The 27,445-nt window shown below is 40.9% G+C and overlaps 1 protein-coding gene across 1 annotated transcript; it reads right to left on the reverse strand.

Annotated features, from left to right (window-relative positions):
- Positions 1 to 6,631: 6,631 nt before the first annotated feature.
- LOC119726671 (metabotropic glutamate receptor 3-like) lies at positions 6,632 to 21,736 on the reverse strand. The gene is made up of 4 exons (XM_038198448.1): positions 20,242 to 21,736; positions 17,705 to 18,783; positions 14,507 to 14,708; positions 6,632 to 10,558 (listed from the first exon to the last, which is right to left on the reverse strand). The coding sequence occupies exons 1-4, from the start codon at positions 21,581 to 21,583 to the stop codon at positions 10,473 to 10,475; spliced, it is 2,709 nt and encodes a 902-aa protein (XP_038054376.1). The 5' UTR covers positions 21,584 to 21,736; the 3' UTR covers positions 6,632 to 10,472.
- Between the last annotated feature and the right edge of the window lie 5,709 nt (positions 21,737 to 27,445).

Consider the following 27,445-nt stretch of genomic DNA (forward strand, 5'->3'; position numbering starts at 1 on the left):
GTGTAGCAATTAGAGGGGCGGCGATGCAACTAAAGATGCAAAACTCATCTGCTTTCTTCCCGCAACCTTGTGAATTTTTCTTCCACGGAGACAGAACAGAAATCAAATTTACAGGGGAATCACGGACAGAAAAATTGAGAAATGATGGATCACACAGCGATAATGGAGGGCCTATATGCTTTGTGTTTCAGAGCTTGATCTCGCAGTTGTTAATAATTGCAGCTCTTCATAATTTCATTTTTTATTAAGAAAAAAAACAAAAATTTCAATATCACAATTTTTAGACACGTTTTACCAAATCGAAATTACGGAACTCAAAATCCTGGCGTAAAAACATAACATCTAGTGATATTAAATCTCTTACTATAGTAAGCAGTAAACAAAAAATGATGGAGAAACCTCAAATGCATGTCGTAACATTTCTGCTATAAAGGAAATCTCCGATCAGTTCACTAGCGATTATAAATTATATTTTGAAATGATCACGCCGTGAAGAGACCGTTGTCATTGGTTCTTGGTAAGGAACTTAAATAGGGAATATGATTCCTGTTATTTCCTTTTTGGGAGACATTCCATTGACTTGTGCACACAAAAAATCCGAGCTTTTGTGACATTTGAAACCCTTACCTAAACTCAACCTACTCCACTCACTAAGCTTTGTAAATTGGGGTTTTGCATCACGAGGGATCGTTTAAGGTGCTTGCGACGAAAACGTATGCATAGTAATAATGGGATTTGAACCAAATAATGTCACCCTAATCTACCTTGTCTCCTGTAAGGGGCGACTGCTGTATGTTCCGACACCCCTACGTTCCGACAGCCCGCACATGAGATTGTGTTACTCCTAGTTAGGGTAGGGTGAGGATTAGGGATAGGAATATGACAGTCGGAACATAGGGGTGTCGGAACACAGGGGTGTCGGGACATAATGTGTGTAATCCTATAAGGTGTACATTTTTTGATAGCCAAACTTGTCTCCTTCGATCAAATGGACCATTTGAGAGAATTGATCCAACCCGAGAAAGAGTCTTTGTTTTTAATTATGTTGACCATCAAATGAATCCACATTTCTAGCCACGATACCTTAATTTCCGTCTTTCTCTAGAACAAAACATTAACGCCTGTTTTTAAACATAAATCCCAATAAATAGAGTAAAGACTGATAAATCATTTCTAGATGCGTGACAAATCAATTTTCTCGGAATCGTCGAGGGCAGTTCGCATGCAACTCTCATATTTCAGGTGATGTACGAGTAGGCAAAGACAAGAGCAATGTAACACAAGATAAACAATTTTCGTGTTGTACCATAAGTTTTGTCCATAAAGATTTATTCAGTGTGGAACTGGCCAACGTGACATTATATCTTATAACCGTTCCTCGACACTGCATTTCCTGATTGCTTTCAGGCTAAGTTATGGCCCCTTTACGCGTACACTTTGATGCCAAACTAGACTAGCACTGATTATTTATATGTTTAATTAGTTTTAATGTCAGAGTCTTTAATGTAATGGAGATGCTGTTACCAACGGGCTATTCAGCGAAAGGACACACGTCACTGAATAATTTTGACGAGATACTACACAACATTTTTGTTGCCATGGAGGGCTAACCTACTGACATATTTCCTCCTATCTTACTGACTGACTCAGTGACTGACTGACTAACAGTCACTAAATGAACCGGGCAGTGCAATCGTATATGATTACCCCGTAGCACAATCGAATATAAATCTGACCCACTGTGTAAGCCTGATGCATGAAAAGACTTCCAGTGAATAGCCATTCTTGAATCAATTTGATAGAACTGTATTCTCTGGGACCAGCTTTATCAGGCTGGCCTTCTTTGGTTATCAAAACTCGCTCATTGCCGTTTGGTTATTTAAATACTACCCCCCTACCCCAAATGCATTTTTTTTTTTTTAGATTATCAAACAAAAAAGGGTTTTTTTCCAACTGGAATTCAAATTTAGCCGAGCCTGACGGAGTAAATTTGTTACGTGTTTCAGATGTATTGGTCTATCTTTTGAAGGTGTTTTTGGAGTATTGGGGGGAAAATCGTATTGGGGAAGTTAGTTTCTTGTCAGTTGATTAACCCAATTGACTAGTTTCTCTTAGGTTGTTTGACATTACAAGCGGTCAAATATATTATTAAGAGCCCTACAATTAATGAGTAAACAAACGGTAAAACCAACATTACAGTATGGGCAGTTGCTTCTGTGCGGGAACGTTTCTATTTATATGTCATAATTTCTTTGTGAGAGAAGCATGCAAGAAAGGACAAAAAAAATTCAACTGGAGAAAAAAAGTGATTTAAAGAATTAATAATATAACATCTCTTTTATAAAATTATCATCTCAAGAGAAACATAACATTAAGATCAAGTTTCAGGCCATTTAACACAATTGAAACATCGACGATTTCCGGAGCTCTTACCTGTATTACCATATAGTCCGTTTCACTTCACCTCACAAGGCGTAACGTCCATGTGTAACAGTCTCATCTATGTTGTCCTTTTCGAAAACAAATTCAGATGTATCTAGAGACAGAAATCACGTTGGTGCTGTTATGTTTTTTTTTCTTCTTTCATCTACTCATCAGCATGCGCAATCACAGCGTATAAGCGGCACTAGATAACCACGTCCAACTAGCAGTGGAAGATAGTTTGTGTATCCCGTTTTCAGCGCGGCACTTGGTGCGCAGTGGTATAGGCTTGCGCAGGTTATTAATGAAAGGCAAAGCGGGCCGGGAATATTAGCCTTACACGCTATCGATCCAGTGCCGTTCACCATTAGCTACACTAGGCCCATCCTCCGTCTTTGGTTTCACACATAATGACCCTCTGGACACGTCGACTAGATCCAGTCAATCTTTTTCCACCTTCGCCTCGAATTCTCCTGATTGATTTTTTCGTCCCTCCCTCTCTCTATCTCTATGTCAATGAAAAACTCAGTCGACAATTTTCATTTTTTTTTGGTTGGTCATACTTTTGTTGATAGGCAGGACATTATTTGCCTAGGCCTCTTAAGTGAATTGGGAAAATTAAGGGAGCACTCCCTCTTCTTTCAGACAATTTCAAGTCCATTAAGACATGCTATTTCTCTTCACAAAATCAGTTAAAAGAGGAGTTGTTTCACCAAAGTGTATTTCTTGAAAAAAATGTTTATATATTTTGTTTTATATTTGGTTAACACTAATTTATCTTTATTATCGGTTTCATGTTTTATTTTATCTATTTCTGGTTAGAAATATATTTGTCATTCATGAATGTGATGTTTAGGGTTTAAATGTTTTTTTATAAGTGGACACTTAGAATACTTGTTTAACTCGTTGTTGTAAGATCAAATCAGGAAATGAATAAAAAAAGATTAAAATCACTTTAAATTATGTATAATGACATAAAGCTTAAAATTACCTTTCATTCATTTTCTATTTTGTCATTTTTTAAATATCTTTTTCTTTGCTTTGACGTCAACAAAGCTCTCAATAAAAAACGCAGTCGAAACCAACGAATGTAGCAGGTGTACACTATAATGCTAGAAATGGCAAAAACATCTTTGTGTGGTGCTGTTTTTGTACTTGGCGATGCAGATATAATCAAATTGTCGGCTCTTTCTCCGGAACTTGGTGAAAGGAAATTCCCTTGGAAAAATATTTGCGCACTCTATAACATATGATGAAATCTAAAAGTAAACGTAATTTGAGTTTGATCAAGATAATTGCGAATACGCTATTCATGTGCATAACTGCGTAGCTCAAGATCCGCCTATGACTTAAAGAGAGGTCCAAATAGTTGGCAAAATCGCTGGGTAAAAAAAATATACTGAAAGCATTGCGCCCCAACTCCGTAGAGGCATTTTAAAGGGAACTAACAGTTTTATATCAGTGATATATTTAACAGCAGCTATATTTTACTACCTTCTTTGAGAGCATTGTTTGTATTTCGAAGTTTAATTAAAGATGGTTTCCCGCGCTATTTTCGAGTTAAACGTCAAAAATAGATTTGCATTTTCAATTGGTATTTTCCTCGAAAAATAAAAAATATTCACTTTTGAATGAGAAATCGAAAGGAAAAAAAAAATCAACCGACGTTTAGTTATTGACTTATTTCTCCACGAAAATCGAAATGCTGGCTGCCAGACAATAATTCGGCTCTCGCCGGGCGGGGTCATTTGTGCACAAAATGAAATCCCTTTTTCCAGAGGGTTGCAGGTGCCCTAAATAAGCATAAAGCAGATGTTTTCGTTAAAACAAATCAAATACAAACTGCAAATTCGTTAGGAGAAAAAAATCCAACACGGGGTGTGTACCTAAATTTAAGCTAAATATGTGTACATTTTGAAAAAAAACCATGAACTTAGCAACCAAAACAAGATGTTGTAATTACAAGTACAATTTGAGAAAGGTCTAGCTTTGGCACATTCAGGAAGTCGTGCGTACTTCGCGAGCGAACCAGTACAGTAAGCACACGCTGTGTGGCCCGTCCACGGGGCTCTCAAAAGTGGTTCCAAAGCGCCCTCTTTTGTTGGCGCACGATCGAAGCCAATATGATGGCCTATTATTTAGCTCAGCAAATCTTTTCGGTGCTTAGAAAAAAAATGTGTGCCTTGTGGCTTCATGAAATTGGCCCCAGCTCCCGTTACAGAGAATCTGAAGAGAAGATTTAAAAGAGTCTGATAAAGTTCTGCTTTGGATCAGAGAAATCCAGTCAGAAAGTTAGATGGGTAGAATGGGGTGGTAATCCAATAGCCATCAAAGCTGCTTGTTTTCCCAAAACTCTCTTGACATTTTCTTAAAAAAAATCCGGCAGCACTTGCATGCTGCATATGCCCCGCTGGACTTGTTCGGCAAAAAGAAAATGGGGTGGGTACACATAGCGTACGTGCTGATACCAACGTCGGCCCTTTAGGCGTGAATGCACGGACGGCTGGGTTGACGAGGCAGAGTCGGGAGATGAACTCAATGTAGCTCTTACTAAGGCGTGCTCGGCGTCCAAATGTATTCTCGTCTTCTCAAATTAAAAAAAAACCTCCTCACCGGAAGAGATTGAAGTATATTTGTTGCCTGGAATTGTGAGTTGGATTTTGCCCGGCATTGACATAGTTTACAAGCACTGCATACTAGCGTCCAAGCGCTTGCGAGAACAAAAAGGGCTCGAATTTGCAGACCCGTTATTATTTCAATGGCTTTGAAGTTCACAAAATGAATTTTGAATTTTTTTTTTTTTTTTTTTTACATACGTTGTTACTTTTTGTTGTTATTGCTAATGTTGGATTTGCTGTTGTTGATGGTGTTGTTTGTATGTGTATTTGGGTTTGTTTCTAAAGAACTTTTTTATATTAGAATTTTCGAGGAGATATTTTAAATCGCAGTGCTGTTACTATGTGTTGTGGAGGGAAAAAATAACGTTGATAGCTGTTTATACGTGTCGCCTTACGAAGTAAGTCGGCTTGTTATTTTATTGTCTCTTTATGCACTCAGTTGTTCCTCTTGTTCACTAAATTCACTCACCGAACATCACAAAAACTGCAATCAACAGAATGCAAAGGAACAACAGTCTTCCTAAATTGAATACTGCCCCGCAGTCGAACTAAATGCGGTCCGCCTTCTCTCCCCACCTTCATCAGATCGATATGCCCAGATCCCAGACTCGATATTCAGTCCACTTAAGGGCAAAATAACCCTCGTCTGGTTAAATTTTCCGGCGAGTAGGGGGAATTCGCGATAGGTCGGCGGAACCGAGACGGTAGAAGAAAACAAAAGACGGTGGAGGAGGATGTGCTGATGGGAAGTTGCCTGGGTGAGGTGATATATGTTAGCCCCCTGTAGTGTCGGGGGGGGGGGGCTCGTTTTGCTAGATGTCTTCGATTGCGGAATACTATCCGACTAGCGGCATTTATTACCGGATTTGATTACTTTAAGGCGACGGGGTATAATGACGAAGCGGAAAAATGTGTTTGCAACTTGTGCTTGTTGTCGGCCGCGTCGTATGACTCAGGACGAACGGGAAAGATCCAGGGAAACTGCAGCATTGGGCCGGAGGACTCAGATATTTCCGGATCAAAAATATTGACACCCTTTCCGGCTCAATTTAAGATTGAAAAAAACCGGATTAGGCTGGGTTACATTTGGAAACCCTGAGCATAAGGAACTGAAACTAAATCTTGGTTGGTCATTAACCTGGCAGTTCGATTTTGTGTTTTAACAATTTTTTTCTCAATTGCATATTGATAATACTGATCACAATATAAATCGAGTTTAAACTTTTAAGAAGTACAATCCATATTCATTTTTCTCTCGATAAGTTGGTTATCCCGCCTGTAAGAAAGACCTCCCTCAATTTTAAATGATTCTATTACTGTTTTAGCCAGAACAATCCTAGTCAAATAATCAATTGCACAATTATTGTATTCATGATGTTCTATTTTTTAATGTGACAATGTAATAAGAGACGTCAGTGTAACGTCAGGTCAGGGAACCAGGCCAAGAGTTCACGGGGACGCAATTACTTTTTTCTGCAGCCAAGTATGCGCATGCGTCAGTTGGTAACGGAATGGTCCCTTAAAAAAAAACCTCCAGAGCCACGTATGAGACAAAAAAGTGAACTTTATTTAACGATCAGTAGGACTTGATTAAACACAATTTAGGGAAAGAAAATTCACTTTTTGGGGAAACAAATAAAAATGTAAAATTTCAGGGATTCGAACCAGCAACCTGCAGCACTTGGACCACCGGATAAGTTGATAGCACGCCACAGTTAAGCCACGGTATCTACCGTGGAATATAAAGTGTAAGAAGTTATTTCAAATCATTAATATTTATTCATTCACGTGATATGTTTCACGCATGTGTATTACACTAAAATCACACAATACTCGTACACAATTTAACGTTTGGTTTCCAGTTATGCTTGTACTTTTTGTTTATTACATTCGTCTTTAAATTAATTAATAGTGCTGCTTCGAATTCAAATTACAAAAACTTTATGAACAATACTTAACTTTTTTTGTACAAATATCTCATTCGGTCTTCCGCCTGTGTATGCATTGTTTAGTTGTCTGCGTTGACTTTTGATGTCTCAGGGCGAACGCCTTTCGTCGTGTTAGTCTCGGGTGTCAAACCTGGCGACCACATTAATCAGAACCCATTTTTTGAGGTAGACCGCGCTATTGCGCGCGGGTCTCACAATGAAGTTAATTTAACAGAGTTTTACAACAGAACTGCAATTTTATGAGGCCCTGTTTTCATGTACAAAGTGTGCCAACAAAAGTGCAACATTCAGAAAACAAGTACATGTAGTTAAAACTGTCACTCTCACCTGTGATGTCATCAACTACAATACCGATTCAATGCCTATTCAACGCTTAACCCAGATTCAGCGTGTCTAGGTGAGTGTGTCCCAAGTAAAATGTATACACACTTTCACTGAATTGATTGTCTTTCTGGATCTAGGGACCCAAATGGAATGGGGTAAAAAGGAGTGAATCGAGGAAATAGTCAGGCCTTAATGTAATGTATAATTTCATTGAAGAAAAAAAAATTACGGTTTTAATTATTTGTTTTCTGAATGTTGCACTTTGTTGGCACACTCTGTATTGGTATATCCGGCGTTTCAGATGCATATCCGGGCTGAAACAATGGGGGTCATTTTAAAACCTGAATATATAGGCCAAACACCAGCATGGTACCCGTGCAATCCTATCAACCAAATTTACTCAGACAAAGATAACACCTAATTTTCCGGGGGCGGTTTTTTTATACCGCTTATTTGGCATTGTCTCTGTGATTCACGAACGATTAGGTACATGTTCCATGATTAAATATTTTTTATATAAATAGAAACTAGCCTAGTTTCAAATGCAGTTTTTAGTTACAATACGTGGAGCATCACGACAGATACCGTTTTTAATTTGTTAAAAATGTGTACGTTTCCCCCCTAAGTTTTGAGTTTCGATTAGGATAACTTCATCGATATTCATAATCATACGAGAGATATAGGAAACTTTTATTAGCTTTGTAGACTTTCTCCTACAACTATGTTTTGATCCCTCAGCATTGGTCCGTGCGTTCGTACATTTGTCACTTTGTCTAGTTTCGTCTGAGGCCGTTCTCTTGTCTCCAAGTCGGTAAAGTCAGTCTAAATCGTCTTTAAGAAAGAAATGAGAAAGAAAAGCAACATCTGACGAGGCTTTAAAGGTTACCGTGCATGCTTGCTATAGCGAGAGCAGCGCACGGTATGTCAGTTGGCTTGGAATACCGTACCCCCCTCAGTAACCTACGTCGGTTTCAATTAACAAGGCAGCAAGATATATCCAATCATCTAAATCGGATTGCTGTCCGGTAACAGAAATAAGTACGCACGCGACTGCCGAGCCAGAAGAGAAATCTATATCAACCTTTTGGTAATTCCCGCACGGCGGTTTAAATGAAAATTAAAATCACCCAGGGTCACATTACTAGATCGCGAAAAAATTCAGGACGTCTCGCATTTCGCCCTAAGTGGAAACCAAAACAAAATTAATCAAATTGGCCATTCCGATTCGTCGGAAATGCGCGGGTAAAAAAAAGGCGCGAAGGGCCCCAGGCCTCCCCAATCCCCATGACGCTTTATGATATCTGTACGTTACTATACCTGTCAACTTAAGATGTCAGACTAAATGACACCTTTGGAGAAAAACAGCTTGAAATCAAAGTCCCCTGGAAGTCAAAACCACGTTTCAATATGAAATCATGCATTTAGGCAACCCATGCATTGGAACCATGTTATCCCCTACCGTACACACAATTCCAGCAATTCTGTCCACAACCAAACTGCAATCACGTATACATTGAGTAATGGCAATTTACACGATACTAATGGACATTTCGTACAATTTCTGCATATTCAGCCACATCCTTTTTGTATATCTTACTCAAATGTCTGGCTGGTCTGGCAACAAAGTGGCCATCAATCAAAATTTGATGAACTGACCTTCCTGGCATAGATAAATTTGTTTTAGTACTAAAAGAACGCAATAAAGGTCCGTTGCAGTCAATGTCGTGTATTAATTGTGCATCAAATTTCCATTAATGTCTCTCTGTCAACATCAGCTAATTCAATTGCTTCAAAGGACGGTTATTAAACAATGTACAAGATAGATCATGGCGCTGCGTTATTACTTAACAACATAATACACATTATATTCTCTCTGATAGAAAAACTAAAATCCTTTGTAAATAGATTCTGGTCTGGGCTTCTACCACTACTGTACAGTATCTACATTTTTACACTGAATACAAAATGGAATTGTGTTTCAAAAAGTTTCAGCGACATCGTGATAGAAATTATTACGACAATTGGATGTTATCGTCATTAATGTCACTGTCATTTTTGTCGGGTCCACTGTCCCCAAAATAGTCGTCATACAACAGCGAAGTCAGGTGCTTGAAATAGCCGACTGTGGTCTGAAATTTCAGTGCAGAAGATTTGTCGAAATAGCAATGCTCTCATAATGTCTTTTTCTTCACGTTAGACGACTTGAGCTGAGCACCTGGTTTTCATCAAAGCTCTTTGAATCAACAACGTTTACAGCTCAGGCCATTCTTTTGCCAGTGCCAATAATAGTCGCGTTTTTATTAATTAAGTACTGATTATTTTTTTATTTTTTTTAAATATTTTTTTAACTAGTTGTTTCCAGGAGCCGAAAATGCCATTGCAAAATCGCGTTTCCTCATCCCAAAACCACCCATTCTCGTTCATAAAACAGTCGTCTAATTCTGTTTACTCGTCCTCTCTTTTTGTTCACATCGCTGAAGTCACTTTATGATGTCCTTGATTGAGTTTCAGTGTCAGGTAAATTCACAGGCATCCATTTCTGAACGCATTTCCTTTTCAAATGGCCACATCAATACTAATTACCCCGCTGTTGTTCGAGTGCACTCTAATGGCTTCCTTAAAGCTGCAGGCATCTTACTCTCATTTCTTTCTGCTTCGTCAATGTCTACTTATAAAATACCCTCCATTTAGCTCATTTTTTTTTTTAAATTTACATTCAAGAAATTTTATATTTAGTACAATGTATCCTCCGTTGCAACAGTAATGTTACGTTCATAGACCAGTGTCATCCGTTACTTGAAACTTCTCATTGGTTTCATGCCAAGGGGTTTGCCCTTCGACGACAAAGTTCTGCTCGCACTGAAACGCTTCGAATTTTTTAAGGATTTTTTTAAATTCTAAGATCCTTTTTAAGAACCACAACCACCTGCTTACTTGCTCAGGCGTCATAACCAGTGGACGATTAGGATTACAGTTATTCCCTCGGCGAAGGGCAAATCCTCTTGTATAAAATGAACATTATCCCGACCAACAAAATTCCATTACTTATTACGTTACAAATGTGGTTACAAAACTTGTTGAGTAGTCTGTGTGACTGTACATGTACATTATTAAGCTATTGCGTTTTGAAATGTGCAATTTAACACGATGGGCAACATTGCTACAAAAATGCTTGGCTTGTCTCGGCCTCCGTATCTTGACTGTCGTACTGTGTCGTTTGGTTGTTGAACCGCATCGTGTATCTTCCTGCATAAAATGAAGAAAACCAAAAAAAAATTGCGTTGAGTTCAATGTGATATCTTAGGTGCCTGTTTCCATGCCGGTGTTCCATTTTTGGAACAGCCACATGCTGGGCCATTAATCACTCGATTTAAGCCAAATGTGCGTCCGGAAAAAAAATGTACAAAACACACAGTCGTGTTTTACCATACTCTCGAGGACAACCTATAGTGTTTTCCTTTGTCCCTATAACATTCTCCCATAGACTAAGCACACAAACGCACGATCGAGGACCGTGTTGAACAAAAGACACAACTCATGAGGACTGAAAGGATCTGTTGTTCTCCCTTTGTCTGTCTGTCCTCGGGTGTACGTAATGCACGCCCACACTAAAAGTTGCGTGTTCATTTGTCATACACTAATTACACAAGTCCACTTGTGTTGTGGCCTGGCGTTCCTCGATTCCAAACCATAACTGCGTACTCACATTACCGGGATGCATGCCATATGCTGAAAACAAGTTGGCCTGGCCAGAAAGAAATTGATATCAAACTGCCACCTGCAAAATTGTAATGTCTTTTGTTTCTGCAAAGCAGCCATGGCATATTCACACCGAAGTAGGTCACCTTGTGACCCATCGTCCCCCCCCCCCCAATTTGACCCCAACGACGGACAGTTCCAGGGGATGGGAGTTATGGGTTGACCTGTGACTATATCAAGGCCTGGACGACACACACACAGGATATGATACATAATAAGGGCTTGACACCGACTTAGTTCAAATTCAATTAGCATCATCTTGAGAGAAAAAAAAAACTCCTGCAAAACTGACAACCGGTCCTTTCAAGCTCGCTCAGTCGACTCTGTGCATTCAAAAGCTTTTCCAGAATACCATTGAATTCCTTATTTCGAATAACAATTTCTTTTCAGTCTGGGACCTAGACTCCATGTTATGGAGCTGCTGAGCAGAAACTACCGAAGGGGGAATTTATGCGCTAAGCAATAATCAACTAAGCACCTGCCGCAAGCAGATTGTATGGAATGATGGCTCTTGACCTGTTACTGATGAACAGAAATAATCTGTGCTAAGAAATACCGTAGAACCTTAGCCCCATAATAATACCTTACTTTCATGCAGTTTTGTTCAGGTATCACACTCTAAAACTCCTGGGTCAGATTGACCCGGAATCCGGGTCCAAATTTGCTTAACCCCTTTCCGGGTCAAAAAAGGATATTTTTCTGGGTCAAAATGACCTGGAAAACATATTTTGATCCGGAAAAGTGTCATTTTTTTTACCCATAAAAGGGTTTGAACCTGGATTACAAAGTTGAACCTGGATTCTGGGTCAATCTGACCTGGGACATTTCAGAGTGCTACCGACCGCCAGAAATGGTGCCGTACACTAATGTTTTATATTCACCTCAACGTTATAGCGAAGTGGGTCGAAGGCGCGATTGAGGTGAAAGCGAGATCGCAATTGCAATCTTTGGCAACTTGAATATATTCTCGTGCAATACCCTTGCAACCTTTACAGTTTCATTGCGAAAAGCTTCCGTTCTCTACGTGTGGCCTCAAGGTTGCTGCAACACGGCTTTTCCATGCAAAGAATGAACAGGTATATTCACCGCTTCAAAGTTTGAAGAAAACTCTTTTAGCATGGGGCACCATGTAATTTGTTTTTTCTTGCTAGTCCTAGAAGGCCAGCCTACAGTCATCTTTGTAACTATCTCAGCAGACTGACTTACTGACTGTTATTGGTCTTACTAGGTTTACCTGGCCTCTCTCTTTAAAAAAAAAAAATTATATGTGCATGCAAAAGTACTATGGAAGACATGTTGAGTACTATGGAAGACATGTTGAGTACTATGGAAGACATGACTAGAGCCAATATTTCTTTCTATAACTGGGAGAGTGTCCCTTTAATGCTTCAAGGAAGCAGGGCAGGCCAGACATATTTTTTAGTATCTGTAATAATGGGCGAGCCTACTTGAATAACACAGCAGTGATTAGGGTCATCTTGCCACAACTTATTAACGTTGATGACACGCCAGTAATATTCGACGGCGCCGGGGATAAGGAACGGACTTTGCAGAAACTCCTAGCACTATCTTCCAGCTTTGTAAAAAAAGATTCCCGGTGATAATATCCCTGATATTTTAAGATATGGCTTTCGAAATATCTTGGGAAGTTATTTTTTTTACGGAATTAATTTACCAAGGCAAAAGACATTATGGCAAATTGTGTACGTGACATGATTTATTCGGCGCGCCCACACCGGTCGGAAAGATGATGAACGGTTCAATGTTACTAATCCGCCTCTTGAACTATACATCAATAACTCCAAATGGATGCAAGGCATAACTTTATCACTCTGGTATACATATCTTTACCGGTAAGGCACTGAGGAAAGCAAGAATTTTATTTTGATAACTTCCACCTTTAATGTGCTCAATAAATTAAAGAAACTGTCGTGCATACATTCGGAAAAAAGGACTTGTGATTTAAGCACAGAAATATAATGGTGTGATTAATGAGGGACAAATAGAAGCAAGCCCCTCATTGGTTGAAGTTCGTGACCCCACCCTTGACCCCTTCAGACGTTGGAAAAGACAAACATAATATAATTCTCTTTCAAACCCAAAGAGAACATACTCCAATCAATTCATTACAAAAGCCCTTGAAAAATGGGACCCCATATTAAAACGGTTTAGGTATCGTTTGTGTCGGAGGGAAACGTAAGCCATCGTACTGGGATTTCATTGGTTATGTACACGAAATGTGAAATAAAAACCCGAAAAAGGGCCTATATCCAATAGTAACCAAAAGGTAAGTTGGTTTTAAACTTTTTCCAACGAGACACTTGTAAGTTTTCTTTTCGTGACGACTTTCATTTATCTTTCGCGAAGAGAAACTAATTTGATTTGCAACTGATACGCTGTAAATGGTTGTGTAACGGTTCGGCACGTGGGCAATAATGCTCCGTTGCTGTTTTAAAGATTATATTACTTTGTATTAACTTCACCCCCATCTAATACTTTTTGAGCATCTTGCAAAATCCAATTATTAAGTAATTTCGTCAAAGCTCTGGAGAATACTAGAATACGTGATTCGCTCAGGCGACAATCTAAAGTTGTGAAACCTTATACTTGAATACTGTGAAAAGATGAGGGTTTAGATCATTTTTGTCTGTTTGTATCAAATTTCTTTATTTGAAATATTAAAGTTTTTACTCCTTTTTTCAACGCCTGATGATCACCTCAAGTTCTGAAAATACGTAACGAAAGGAATTCGCAACATAATCTTCAACAAATATTTTTAGTGACTGTCATGTTTGTCGCTTGGTGGCGCCAAAGAAATGTCAAACAAGACCCCCTGCCTGAATATAGTGCACGACCAGACCGTAGTTAAGTTCGCACACAACACTGACGATGTAGCGCCCTCTAAGTAAGAACATGGTCGAATATGCAGAGTAATCCATCGCACAACTATTAGTTTTGGATGTTTCCAAAAAGCAGAGTCATAACTGTTAGAAATTGATTGTTTACGGGCGATGTAAATCACCAGCAATTAAAGTAAGTGACAAAGCTTGTAGAAGGGAGTACATGGGGCTTACTGATCAGCTGTAAAAAAAAAAAAAAAAAAAAAAAATTGCGTTTCGTTCAAGACATCAAAGTACTTCAAATACATGGGCAATGCATGATCCAGAGGCCCCGCCCCATAAATCCTAGACAAAGACTAGCGCCTGTTTCAAACCTACGCGTTTCCTATAGCAATTTCAGAAATGTACGTCCGGGAGAAAAGTTAGCTGTTTCAATGTAGGGATGCCGGCGTGCACGTGACTGTACATGTGACTGATTGGGGAGGGATGTGTATAGTCCACTAACGTTTCACTGAGCAGCTCAATTAACGTGGCTGCAGGTTAAATGTTTCAGAAATCTATCCTAAAATTCATTATCAAGGAAATGATGATATACCTCTACTTCCGCTTTGGCTGTGGTTGTTCGCCACGTCTCTGGGTGGTGCATCGTAATGTGACCTCCTAGTAGACGTGGTGTTCAGTCGTCGAACGTTCTTCTCAGGTTGAAAGACTATGATGTAGACTTTGGGCGCGAACAGGCAAGCCAGCCCTACCGTGGCACTCATGCTGACTGTGATGCAAAGGGTTGTCAATTGCATCTGAAAAGAAACACAAAAACGGCACTTCAAGTAATAATTCTACTTTAAATAAAATCTACTGCACCTTTTGTCGATGCGTCCTAAGGTTGCTCCCTCTCTTACTCTAAAAACAACTTAGTCAAAATATTGACTGTTACTTAACAAACGAATCCCATGACAAAACTGCATTTATCGTGCCCTGTGTGATAAGGAGTAAGCAAGCAGGCAATACGTCCAGAAGGTCGACTGGTGGAGTGTAGTATAAAGAAGGGTCATTTGCTTTTTGTGCATGTTTTTACGCTCTAAACAACAAAATTGCTCAAATGAGTCTGAGGACAGTCATTTATTGATATAAATCCAGAGTTACCCAACAACCTATTCTTCTTTGTCTTCTGCTAGGGACGAAATATGATTGGAAAGCCATATATACAGGATATAATTTATACGACGAAAAAATCTGAACATGTTAATCAGCAGGACTGCGTTTTGTGTATCGTTATTTTTGGCGAAATTGCCTATTCGCTCGTACCCCCCGCCCTGCAAACAGGACGCTGGGAAGGGCTGACGAATTAACGCTCCGATTGGATAGATTTTGCGTGACCTGTGACCTGCAAGTCATCACGACCACGACCCTGCAACGTTTGAAACGGCCGTTAAGACTGAGTCATTCATCACTCTTTTATTCCCATTATATTCATAAATGCGGCGCCCTTTTTTTGGTTGAGAAGCATTTAATGTTGGAAAATCTGTAAAACGTATCTATTTTGTAAATGTTCAACGTCCGTCAGTTGCTCAGGCTCTGTTTCGAATTCACGAAGGCTCAAAATGCATATTATTCGACGCTCAAAATGTGTCCGCATGGTCCGCAATGAAAAAGAAATCACATCCGGTATGGTGTGTATGCATTTCTATGGCAAACTTTCGGATAGTATTTGCGCGCATTGGCTAACCGCGGTCTTTAACAGCTGCAGCCAGATGCTTTATACATAGGTCATGATAAATGACCCAGAATGCCATCGCCACTTCCTTCACAAGATTCCGTGAAGCTCATCGATCCCTTCCCAGCGCCCTGTTTGCAGGGCGGGGGTAAGAGCGAAAATTGCCTAATGAATACCGCCCTCTACTATCAACGATATTTTGGGATGAGGGCGCTGTTTATATTGTGTTGGCGGGATAAACCATTGGCAACAAATCGCGCAAGGGACAACACATCGAGTCCATGTTATCCGTAGTTGCCTAAGAATATGTTGCCAATTACATCACGAATTTGTGGTTATATACCAGGCCCATACTATCAGCATTTCACTATTTTGGCGTTCGATGCACATTATCAATATAGTCTTTCGATGAAATAACCAAACAGGACGTTGATAGGCAGGCAATAGGTAACTGTTTTCTGACTCGCATCTTTTCTAATTATTTATCACTAAATAAATATTGGGGGCACAATGCACACTGTTTCTGAATGAGCACAATCGATTGGGTGCGACACTGATCAACAACGCTAAACAGTGTTGGAATAGAATAAATCTGCCGCCCTCAAGTGTGTAGTCGAGCCCATTACAAGCCCATCGCAATGTAATCGCAAGTCGGGTCAAAAGTAAATCACAAGTCCTTCCACAGTCCAGTCACAAAGCAACAGTTGGTAAACATTTACTAAGGACTGTTTTTGTCACAGTTCATTTAAATAGTTTGAAACTTGACTTTTTAGAACGGAGGAGTTGTGACTGACTCGTGAGGGACTATAGACTACAACGCTGCGGCGCCCTCTGATGTCTTAAAAGTGTCCAACAAATGATTCACTGAAACATTAATTGCCGTAACAGCTTGCTTGTACATGACTCAAATCCCGGCACAAATAATACAATTTGCAGTTCCGATGAAAAAGACTTTGGAGTCCAGTTCCCTCCAGTCCCAGTTGTCTCGACGTTAGACGTTGCTTTGATTTCGAATCCTGGGTCATGACTTTCACCTTTCTGATGCTTTGTCAAGGTCCCCAGTTCGACCCTTTTAAACAAGCCCTAACGGTCCCTCACATGTTCTCCCTGAAAAGCAGGTGCATGCCAGCGTGCTTGGCTGATGTCCTCAGCCGGACAATCAGGGCGGTCTCAAGGTGACAATACACCGGCCCGCCCGCGTCACACGAGGCCCGGTTGCCCCGGTGAATAATTGCAAATCAGTGCACAATTTATGAAAACCGGAACTTTAATTGATCAATGACTTTGAAGCTTCGCACAATGCACCTGTTTTTATGACTTTGCACTTAAAGACATATTAGAAATTGATGTAGGCGATGTGTCACGCTAGAAGGGGCCCAGGCAAGCGGGCGTACCTCAACTGAGGATTGTTATCTTTTTTTTAATCTGATTTGTTGGGCCTAGCTTAAAGACGATCACATGAGAAATAAATTTACCAAACATATTTGTACCTTTGTTGATTTCAGATTTAAAGATGTACCAAGGACGTGACGTTAATTCCATTTCAAACTAGGTCTGCAAAGTATTCATTTTCTCCATTCTTTACGGTATGGTTAAATGTGTATACCTATTATATATATATCATTTAATTTTGATCTACGTGTGTCTAGTATTCAGTAAACCCTTTAAACAAATGATTGGATTGGACTAGGGCCAGTCAAAGTTGCACGCTCACCCAGTGGAGCATCTGGGGTACGCCTGGGAGGAATTGGGTACGTCCCTGGCCTCCCATATCCGACCATTCAGCACCTACCCTGAATGTGATTTGCATGCATATACAATCACTGCTAATTACCAGCGTCAAATGCAGCCCCCTGGCTAATTTGCATTTGCCAGTCGGAAAAAAATAACCCTGTGAGCCTTTCCCTCATCCTCCCTCCCTAAGGCAAATTCTCGGTGCTCCACTAACTCGGCTGGATGCAAGCTTACTGCGGTTTCTAAGAAAGTGTAAAACAACAGTAAGATGCAAGATGCAACTAGTATTATTATTATAGAGCCTAAACAGTTCACCACTTTTGCTGCAAGAGGAAGATCACTTACCCTGAAATCCCAAGTTGTTCCAAAATACAGCGGGACAAACGCCAGCCAAACTATACAGGTCGTGTACATGGTGAAACCGATAAACTTGGCTTCGTTGAAATTCTCTGGGATTTTGCGCGTCTTGAACGCATACACCGTGCAGCAAAGGATAAGAAACATGTTGTAGGCAAGAGATACCACCAGCGACACGTCCGATATATTACATTTCAGAATGGCGTGATCTCTAGCTTCGGAGTAGTGGACGCTAGCTCCTGGGGGCTGAACAATCAGCCAAACTAGCTCTCCAAAGAGTTGCACGCTGACCAGCCCAAAGCAGATAACTAACTGGGACTTTGGGCTGATGTATTTTGGTCTCTGTGCCGAGCGCGAGGCACTGTCAAATATCCGTGCGATCCGGTTGGTTTTGGTCAAGAGGGCAGAGTAGCACATGCAGAAGGACAGACCCAGGCCAACTCGCTGGATAGAGCAGCTTGTCACTGAGGGCATAGCGAGAATCGGGAGGGTCATGGCAAAACAAGCAGCAAATCCCAACAGGAGGATGTAGCTTAGCTCCCTGCTGGATGCTTTAACCAACGGCGTCTGGTTGTGGGTGATAAACACCATAGCCACCGCGCACGTGACCATAATCCCGAGTAGAGAAAAAGCCATAGGGATGATGCTCCATAGAGTAGCCAGCTCCATGAATTCCTCCGTCAGCTTGTAGCATCCGCTCAGGTTCTTGGTAGGATAGTAACCCATCTCGCAATCCTGACAGGTGTGCTCGTTCTCCACGTACTGGTGGGGCAGACATGCCGAGCACAGCCAACAGCATATCTCGTCATCATCCTGCAAGCGTTTGATCTCTCCGTCCTTGCACGGAAGACTGCACTGGGACATTGGAAGCTTGGTGTCCGACAGTACCGACACCGACGGATGGAACTCGACCGCCTGCAGGTCCATCTCCAGCTGGCCGTGCCACTTGCCGACTTTGACGTACTGGTACCGGTTAGGGTGGTTCTCATCACGCCGAAAATTCAGGATGTCGTACCGGCCAAGACCGTTACCATTTTCGTCGAAGCTGACTTGTTGGTCGACAATATCTGCAATTCACGGAGAAAGGTTGTTCATTTAGGTTTTTATACTTGTAAAGGAAATGCAAATCATACGTTCCATGCTATTTGCCGATAGTGTTCTGTAAAAAATTACTGTCGTATGTAACTGTACTATGAAAGCTCTAGAAAGAAAACTATTTCGGCCATCCTTCCGGGACTGTCTCTTAGGTCCTTCACGCCTGTACTGTCTGTACGTTAAAAACCTCTTATTATACAGGATGTCCTCCCCCCCCCCAAAAAAAAACCAACAACAACAACAACAACAACAACTCAAAGCGCCCTCTTTTTTTACAGCTTTAAAAAAATACATTGCAAATATCGACACATGTTTGGAGAGTACAGTTCAGTAGCTTTTCAACAACCAAAAAAGCTTTCCAATCGGGTAAATATTTATTGAGTTATGGCCAATTCAAAATAAGTGCCGATTTTTCAATCTGTCCACAGTTCCAATTGTCATTCGTTAAAAATGTAATGGATTTGGGGTAAGGGTGGTTGAGCTTTCTTTCATGATTTAAACGTTCTTTCTTTATTCGGGTTGTTTTCTATATTTTTAGGTTTTTTGCAGCAATGGTCATAATTATCCATTTTGGAAGCAATGGTATTCCTAACAAGGACTGTTTGGTTAACGTCTTAGATGTTTACTGTGCTGCTCTGTCTCTGCCCTCTACTTGGTAGCCTTTTTTCACGGATGCAAGTCTCGGCCCTTGTTCTTACAGCGGCAGTCAAAATATCAGTTGCCGTTGACAAAATGAAAAGCGGCGCTTGTTTTCAATTGGCCATAACTCACAAAATATTTACCTGATTGGAAAGAGTTTTTCGTTGTTTGAAAGCTTATTAACTATACTATTTAAATATGAAAAGCAAAATGGGAGGGCTACATCCCCTCGACCCCCTAGATCCGCCACTCTTTGATACTCGAGATGCATGCTAGCTCTGAGTTTATACAGCTGTCCTTTACGTCAGTGAAGGGTAATCTAATGTTGATTTGGTGGGTTTTTTTTAATGTTCTGAATTGCCTTAATACCTCTTTTAAGTTGATTATCTGGATATTGACGTGTGAAGCTGGGCTCTTACAGCAGAACAAATTACATATCTTTCAGTGTGATGGTCAACGCTACCATTACGAATTCACTCCGCTTTTAAATTCACTTTATAGAATGAAAGATTGGTCCAGGATCGGCGTGAAAGTCTAGGCGAAGGCAAATTAGTGACATACGAGCAAGTATTTGTAAAGTTGGCATATTTCCACCCAAGGTAATTTTGCCTTGAATGTTTTATGACGTCACATTATTTGAAGATGCTTCGCACTCACATTTGCATGAAAGCTGAATCAGCTATATTAAAGGTTGATATTGACAAAAGTTGAAATAGAACCTCAACAACAACAAAAGCAAAAAACGAAATCGTTCGCATGCAAATTATCGTAAGGTTCACAATGAAATTTACCTTTAAATGACACTTTGAGGACGAATTCTTTGAAGAGTTGTTTCCCATTTATCGGGATCATACCATCGCACAGGGAAGATGTCTCATTGCATACAACGCGATGCATGTGATCCAGCGCCATGACAAGGGCGTACACTGCATCCACAACAAACTGTGTCTTCTTCTCTTGCAGGTGAGTTCCATCATCTAAGGATCTCTTCTCGCAGCTTCCCTCCTCGGGAATCTCCGGTAACTCACACTGGAATTTCTGTTCCCAGTACTCCTTGAACCACGGGTTACGCTTGTTAGTCCTGGGATTTAGGTGCAAGAAGTACTCGTCGAATTTCTCAACCTTTTTAGTCTGCAACTCGATAGTTATGGCGCCTTCGGCCACAGCTTCGCTACCTTTAACTGGGGACTCTTGGGCTCCCCAGCCGTCAGCGGCCAGCCAGATAAAGTTTTGGCTGAGGTTGGCCCTCTTGGCGGCACTCAGGAGGTCTCTGGCATCCTCGACCCGAGTAAACAGAACCACAACTCGGGCATTTTGCTTTCTCCTCAGTCGAGTGATGATGTTATCGTAAGTCTGCGAGTCAGCAGAGCGGAGGATCTTCTCCGATCTGGCTATACAAATATTCCTCAAGCCAGCCTCTTTGGTGAACTCGTAGATGCCGGACTCACCGTAGTTGCCTTCGGACGCGATGGTAGAGACATAAGTCCAGCCGAACGATGCGATGATGTCAGCAATGGCTTTGGCCTGAAGCGTGTCCGGAGGAACAGTCCGGGCGAAATACTCGAACCTCTTGCGATCCGTTAACTCAGAGCTGGTGGAGGCATAGCTGATCTGTGGGATCTGAAACAGACGCAGCAAGTTGGCTACCTGGATGGAGACAGTACTGTACGACCCACCGATGACCCCGGCCACAACGCCAGGCTGACGGGTCTTATTGACGTACTCCGCAGGGCATTCCGGGGACGTAGACGCACTGACCGTGGTCAACGACGCGCGGACGAACTCCAGCGATTGCTCCAAGGCGTAGGTGTCCTCAGAACACGTATCTCTGATCTCAGCACCGATCGTAATTCCGGGTAGCAGGTTAGTGTCATTGTTGATCAAGTCAATGGCAAACAGCATAGCCTCAAGCCTCTGTATTCCTCGATCCTCGTTGATGATGCCACAGATGCTCCCGTTTTTCCCCTTCTCGTGGATAGGAAATAGCCCTCCCAGCACTATATTACCGTCCACTCTGAGCTTCTTCCCCTCGCCCACGTTGGCCAAGTACTCTGGATACACGGCCACCACTGCATAGCACATGAGTAGGAAGCTGACCGGCAAAATGCATATACAGTTCTGCATTTGTGCCATCTTGGGCAAGAATGCGAAGAAGAGTTTTTTTGTTCAGTGACGTTTATGAATGAGACTCATCAAGGATGACGAACTCATAAATTGGAGATAGTGATGACAAGAGCACACCATCGACAGATCCCATGTTGCAGAGCCAAATTTCACAGCAGCTCATCTTCATCTGTAGTTGAAATAAACAAATAAAAACACACGTAAACGCATTTTTCATTAAACCAGAATGGCAAATACAAAAAGTGGAAATGGTGTTATCATAATGTTAAAATAGTCCATAACTTTTAAGGTAAGCATCAAATGAGTGTTTTTGAGAAAACAGACATCTTATTTTTAGGAAAACGTGAAATTCACATTGTTCGATTCAGCAACGCCGTTCAGCATCGCAGCTCTGCAATAGGTTTTTTTTTTATACATTTGTCTTTTCGGCATTTTGCACTTGGCTCAATGACGAATCATGCATGCGAGACATGAAAATCAATGTTACCATGACATTCCAATTTCTCCAATGTTACCCCTTGTCTGCCACAAAATGTGAGCTGCAAGTGACAAGTGACAAGCGGCAACAAACGGCGAACAAGCAGCACCATAATCTGTGTACAACCGCCGAACATACTCGACAGCCGCGCTGTTTTATATCTCGCACTTCTAGTTGCGAAGCGGCTTGTTGACAGGAACCTATATCGGATATATTTCGCTAGCAAGTTGTGTAAACTCTCATCATGTTGATTCACTGAGCGCGTGAGACGGTAAGAGTTGGCAACATATGGCGTGCGTTGCAGACGAATCGACGGTCGTGAAAATTAAAAACCGGCAGTTTGCGGCCATCGCTGAGTAGAACCCTCCGTAATGAATATTATATGTTCGGAGATAAAGTTCAATTCGAAGCAAAAGTACAGCTGCACTGTCAACAAACGCATGATAATCAGTCACTGACGTGCAATCTCGTGAAACACCACAGAGTGGTGGTTCCGATAAAACCCTAACGCTAAACACCTGTAAACACTCTGCAAAGTAAATAATGCAAAAATACCATTTTCCGACAAATCTTGGAGACAATATATGCAACGTTACGATTCTTTCTCATCTTCTAATAGGATGCATGTGAACACATAATGCAAGATTTGACTCTGTTCCGTCGCAGTGCAAGACCGTCGCAGTGCAAGTCGCGATAATTCCAATTTTGGTGTGGGTGTTGGCGCATCCGGCGCATCCTACACAGAACTTCCTTTCCAGTCAATTTGCTCAACCCTTATCCGACATTACCAAAAAGAAAAACCGCTGAGACAAAAAAAAATGAGAAACAGCAGGAAAAACAGAATCCAAATGAAACACAAGTGTTATTTCTCGGGGACAAAGCTCATGGAATATCCTCGACCGCTTTTTACGCAGGTGGCATTCGCATATTCCGCGCCTCGATTACATATGAAATATACCCAGGGTGGATTTTTGTAATCGACTGTTTGATCAGGTTGGTTTGCCAGCTGTCTGTGCACGGCTGAAATAGTACGATTTCCTCCCCCGTATCGATCAAGACCTGCCGTATCCAAACACAGCGGTCTGGGCCAGACTACTGCCGCCCCTCCCCCGGAAACTTGGTGTCCACTGTTCACTGGGGGAAGTTTTTATGGGGGCGCCGGTGCGTTTGAAGGAGGAAGGTTGGGGCGGGGGGGGGTGTCCCTAGGGACACCAGACAAGAGTCCCTCGCGCGGACTATAGCGAATAATTGTCCATCTTATGTCATTGTGAATCAGGTTTTTTAAAATTTAATTCAATTCATTTCAATTCGACATTTTATTTTCACGTTAAAATCCTCAATGAAATTCATTCAGGTAAAAATATACCGAACGTTTTTCGCAGAAGATTATGTTATTAAGTTTTCAAAAGCACAAAAATTAAATGTAAACATTAAATGATGTCAACATGAAGGAAAAGGCCGATTCAATGCTTCGAAGGTGCTACATGCTCGAAGGTTTAGGCAAATATAGAACAAAATGCGATATTCGGCTAATTTATGGAGTTGCAACGTTGTGTACCGTGCACTGGAAATGTTTAATACTAGGCTACAGGGTGATCAAAAAAGCAACCCTGAAACATTTGTGAATTTTTATGTTTTGGGTATCAGATTAAAGCTGAGAGCTTTTTCTTTCAAATACTGTAAACATATGAAAACAGCCATTAGTTGCTTAGAAAATGCCAATTATGTAACGCAACCCCGTTTTGGTCCGTTCCAATGACATATTACCACAGTAAGGGATTTACATTGTACACTGTACCTATTTGTGCATGTAATGCATGTAGCGCATTGCGTCCTAATGCTTAATAAGGCAAGAGTAACAAATGAATTTTGATGGAAATATTTCCCCCTTAAAAAGGGTATCTTACTCTTTTTAGTCCCATTTTAAAACCTTTTAAGCATCGTAAATATGTCAACAAATTAAAGAAATTGCATAAATGAAAGACAATTGCACAGTGGACTTACAGAAAAATATTTCACAGATTTAAGCACTATTGAAAAGGATGAAAACTCACTTCTTTTACATAATTAGCATTTTCTTGGCCACCCAATGTGCCATTTTTATGATTTTTCAGTAAGAAAACGCTCTTAGGTTGAATCTGATAAGAATTAACATATTACATTTTTGAAAAAGGCCAAATGTTTCAGGGTTGCCTTTCTTGTTGGGGGGGGGGGGATCGTTCACCCTGTACAGCTAAGTGTTAGACAGAAAGTTTGTGTAAGAGGTATCCCGAAGTGTAGAAATAGTACTTCGTGAATATGACATTCGTCAAAAGCGTGAAGGCCTCATGTGTCGATACAATGCGGAAACTTTCCCCAAGGCCAATTGATACAGTAAATGCCCTGCTAGCAAAAACATATATTCCACGTGTAGCCTGGCACAAACACAAAGAAAAGAAAAAAAATAAGTGACGTTTACTGAGAAACCTGGGGGAAAAAAGCGACAAAGCTATCAGCGTATGACTGCATCAAAGACTAGGCGGTATCTCAAGGGTAATTTCGAACATGTTTTGGAATACGAAAAAAGGGCAAATGTAGCTTTAAAAAATCTGCGGTCTCGTGCATTTAGACACGATTTCTTAACTTCGTGAATGTTCTTCCTCTGCCTTCAAGCTTATTCGTTGTATTTTTCTTCCCGATGAAATCCTCGAGACTCGTTGCTTTAATCAGATACATTCACCCTCAGGCCTGATGGACGCAATTCCATGACAATTCAACGCAAAATGCTCGCGGTGCTGCGTCAGAAAAGGTACAATAAGTCGATGGCATTTCAGAGCATTAATCAGCATGCTTGTCTGAGGATTAACGAATCCCAAGCTGCACACATCAATTCAACTCTTCTTTTATGTTAGTATTGATGATTTTTTTTTCAAAATGCGAGAAACTCACAAATTTTACTTTAAAAATGAAAAACAAAATGGCCTGCGGGATACGGCTGCCATTCAGCATTAACGCAGACATCTTCGTATCGCGTATCTTATTATCAAAAGTGGTTAGTGGTGTAAATTTATAGCCGTATCTTCTTTTTTTCTGAATTAATTTTAAGGATAAAAATATTTCCATATTCGGCCTACATGTTTCATAATGGTCAAAACAAAAATGATGTAGCCTATGTGCTAGAGCACGAAGCTAACATTTGATTTCCCCCTTGACTACCCGAAAGCGGCCTCGGATAAATATGGGAAGTCACAAGGTGCATCTCATACAAACATTGTATTTTAATTTCAAATAATATTTTTAAGTATTCCATTTATACACTCGCGCATACGAATTTCAATTCCTTAGACAAAGTCAGCTGTGTGCATTGTTGACTGGTTCTTGTCAAATCTGAAACAGTTTTATACATGTATAAGATTAAATGCATATAGGATCATTTGCATTTATCCCAACAGTATCCTACCAAATAATATTTTTCAAAAAGCTTACTGACACTAAACACCCCTTGAAATTATTCCTTCTGGCCTGTTGTCATTAAGAAAAAATCCGGAAATGTAGGTTATTTCCAACGATCAGTCAATTGACTGATTTTTGGAAATAAAGATGTTGACGAAATCGAGTTTTGTGATCGAAAGGTTTGGCATGGTTTTTCAATGTTTTCTCGAAACGATCGAGCTGACACTAGGTTTTGAACACTCTTCTTTGGATTTCGAGTGACGTTATTATTGGAAACGAAGAAAATGTGTGAAAAGCAAATGATCCTTTATGCCTTCAAATGCAAGCTTCCTCGTCCACAAGTTCCACCTCGTAAATCTGATAACAACTAGCAAATAATTTGAAATGCTCTGTTAAATGTGACAACATACCTATCTAACCTAGCCGCAAATTTCTTCGATTATACATCAAATAAAACACAGGTTAAGGTCCATGGCTGCTGTCAATGTACCATGCTGTGTAGCCCTATATAGACCAGCATTGCTTACTTATAACAACTTAACTCGATGGGCAATCGAAAGCCATCACGCTTATACAATAGGCCACCCGCCATGAATGTTATTACTTATGACAGCACTTCATTCATGCGCCGTCAGCCGTAAACCTCTACCTTTTGACCACCTCCCGGCTTCGTAATTAAATGCCGTCAATATCTTGTCGTCACATATGGTTTGACTGCGGGGTTTCAGTAAAGTGAGGGCCTTATGTGTGCGCTCGTGATGTGTCATGACGGATCATGCCGTCTGGTGCGTTGAGATTCCAGACTCGTTCTTCGTTGGAAATCCCATTTCGGATTTTGTTTTATTCCCGGGAGAGATGGATATCGGACACATCAGAAGCGTGTGCGTGATTCGGAACCAACACCCTGTGATCAGATTTGGTGGGGAGCAGGGTTGAAAATCCAACTCAAACCAACCATTTTAGAAGTTTGAGTGTTTTCCAGTCATATCTGATGGTCAAATGCCACAGTCACGAATGCATGCTCTTGACAACGATTCTGCTAGCATTGAAATGGCATTTCCTCATAAGCCTGATATTCATTGAGTCTTGACGAAAGAAGGGTTTGTGACGTTAGGCGCCCGTCAACAATTTTGTAAAAGGGTTAAGGTAAAGGTCCCATTGCCGTTACTGGCCGCAGGGGCAGTGGGATGTTAGAGGTCCACTCTTTCAATGGGAGCGGCATAATGAGTGGCGGTGCCCATCTCCTCTCCTCTCGTCGTCTTACCTTCCATTTTTTCACTGTTGGGTCGTCAGAGAGAGTTTTCCAGTTGTTGGTCCGACTGGGATTCGAACCGCCAACCTTCCACTCCGTAGCTCAACGCTCTAACCGGAGCTCGGCTACGAGGCCCCAAACAAATTTACATGGGCCTGTACATAGCGACTCGACTCAGATAGTGTTGATCATTTCCGATTCATCTTCGAGAGTTAGCTTTATTCTCGGGTTATCAGCGATAAATGTTTTCATAATTTGGGTCTCGTCTGTGATGCTCTCTTTGTCTTTAAAAGCACTGATCGCCATGTTTAAAAAACCTGGATTGCTCACTGCCTATTGCGCGTTGTACACACATTTGAAGCTACGCGCTGGTTCCGCATCTCTCCATTCGCATATGGGCACGGGAACCAGTATAACCACGCCCATCGTACATATAAAATAAAAACAATTTAAAGGGTTTCAGTATATAAAATAACTGTTATCTCAAAACAATTTAATGTAAAAATATTTCAGTCACAATTTCTATTAGAAAACTTAATACATTTCATGAAATAAGGTAAAGATTGTGGATGTATTAGGATATATTTGTTTACAATTTCATTGTTATGGGAGTGGTAATATGGTGGACGGTGACTTCACTTCGAACAGCTAATGGGCACTCCAGATGCTCTCAAGTCGAGATGGAAACTAGGCTTTACTAACATAAAGA

This window comes from Patiria miniata, unplaced genomic scaffold (genome assembly GCF_015706575.1).
Source record: "Patiria miniata isolate m_02_andy unplaced genomic scaffold, ASM1570657v1 HiC_scaffold_2, whole genome shotgun sequence".
NCBI lineage: Eukaryota > Metazoa > Echinodermata > Asteroidea > Valvatida > Asterinidae > Patiria > Patiria miniata.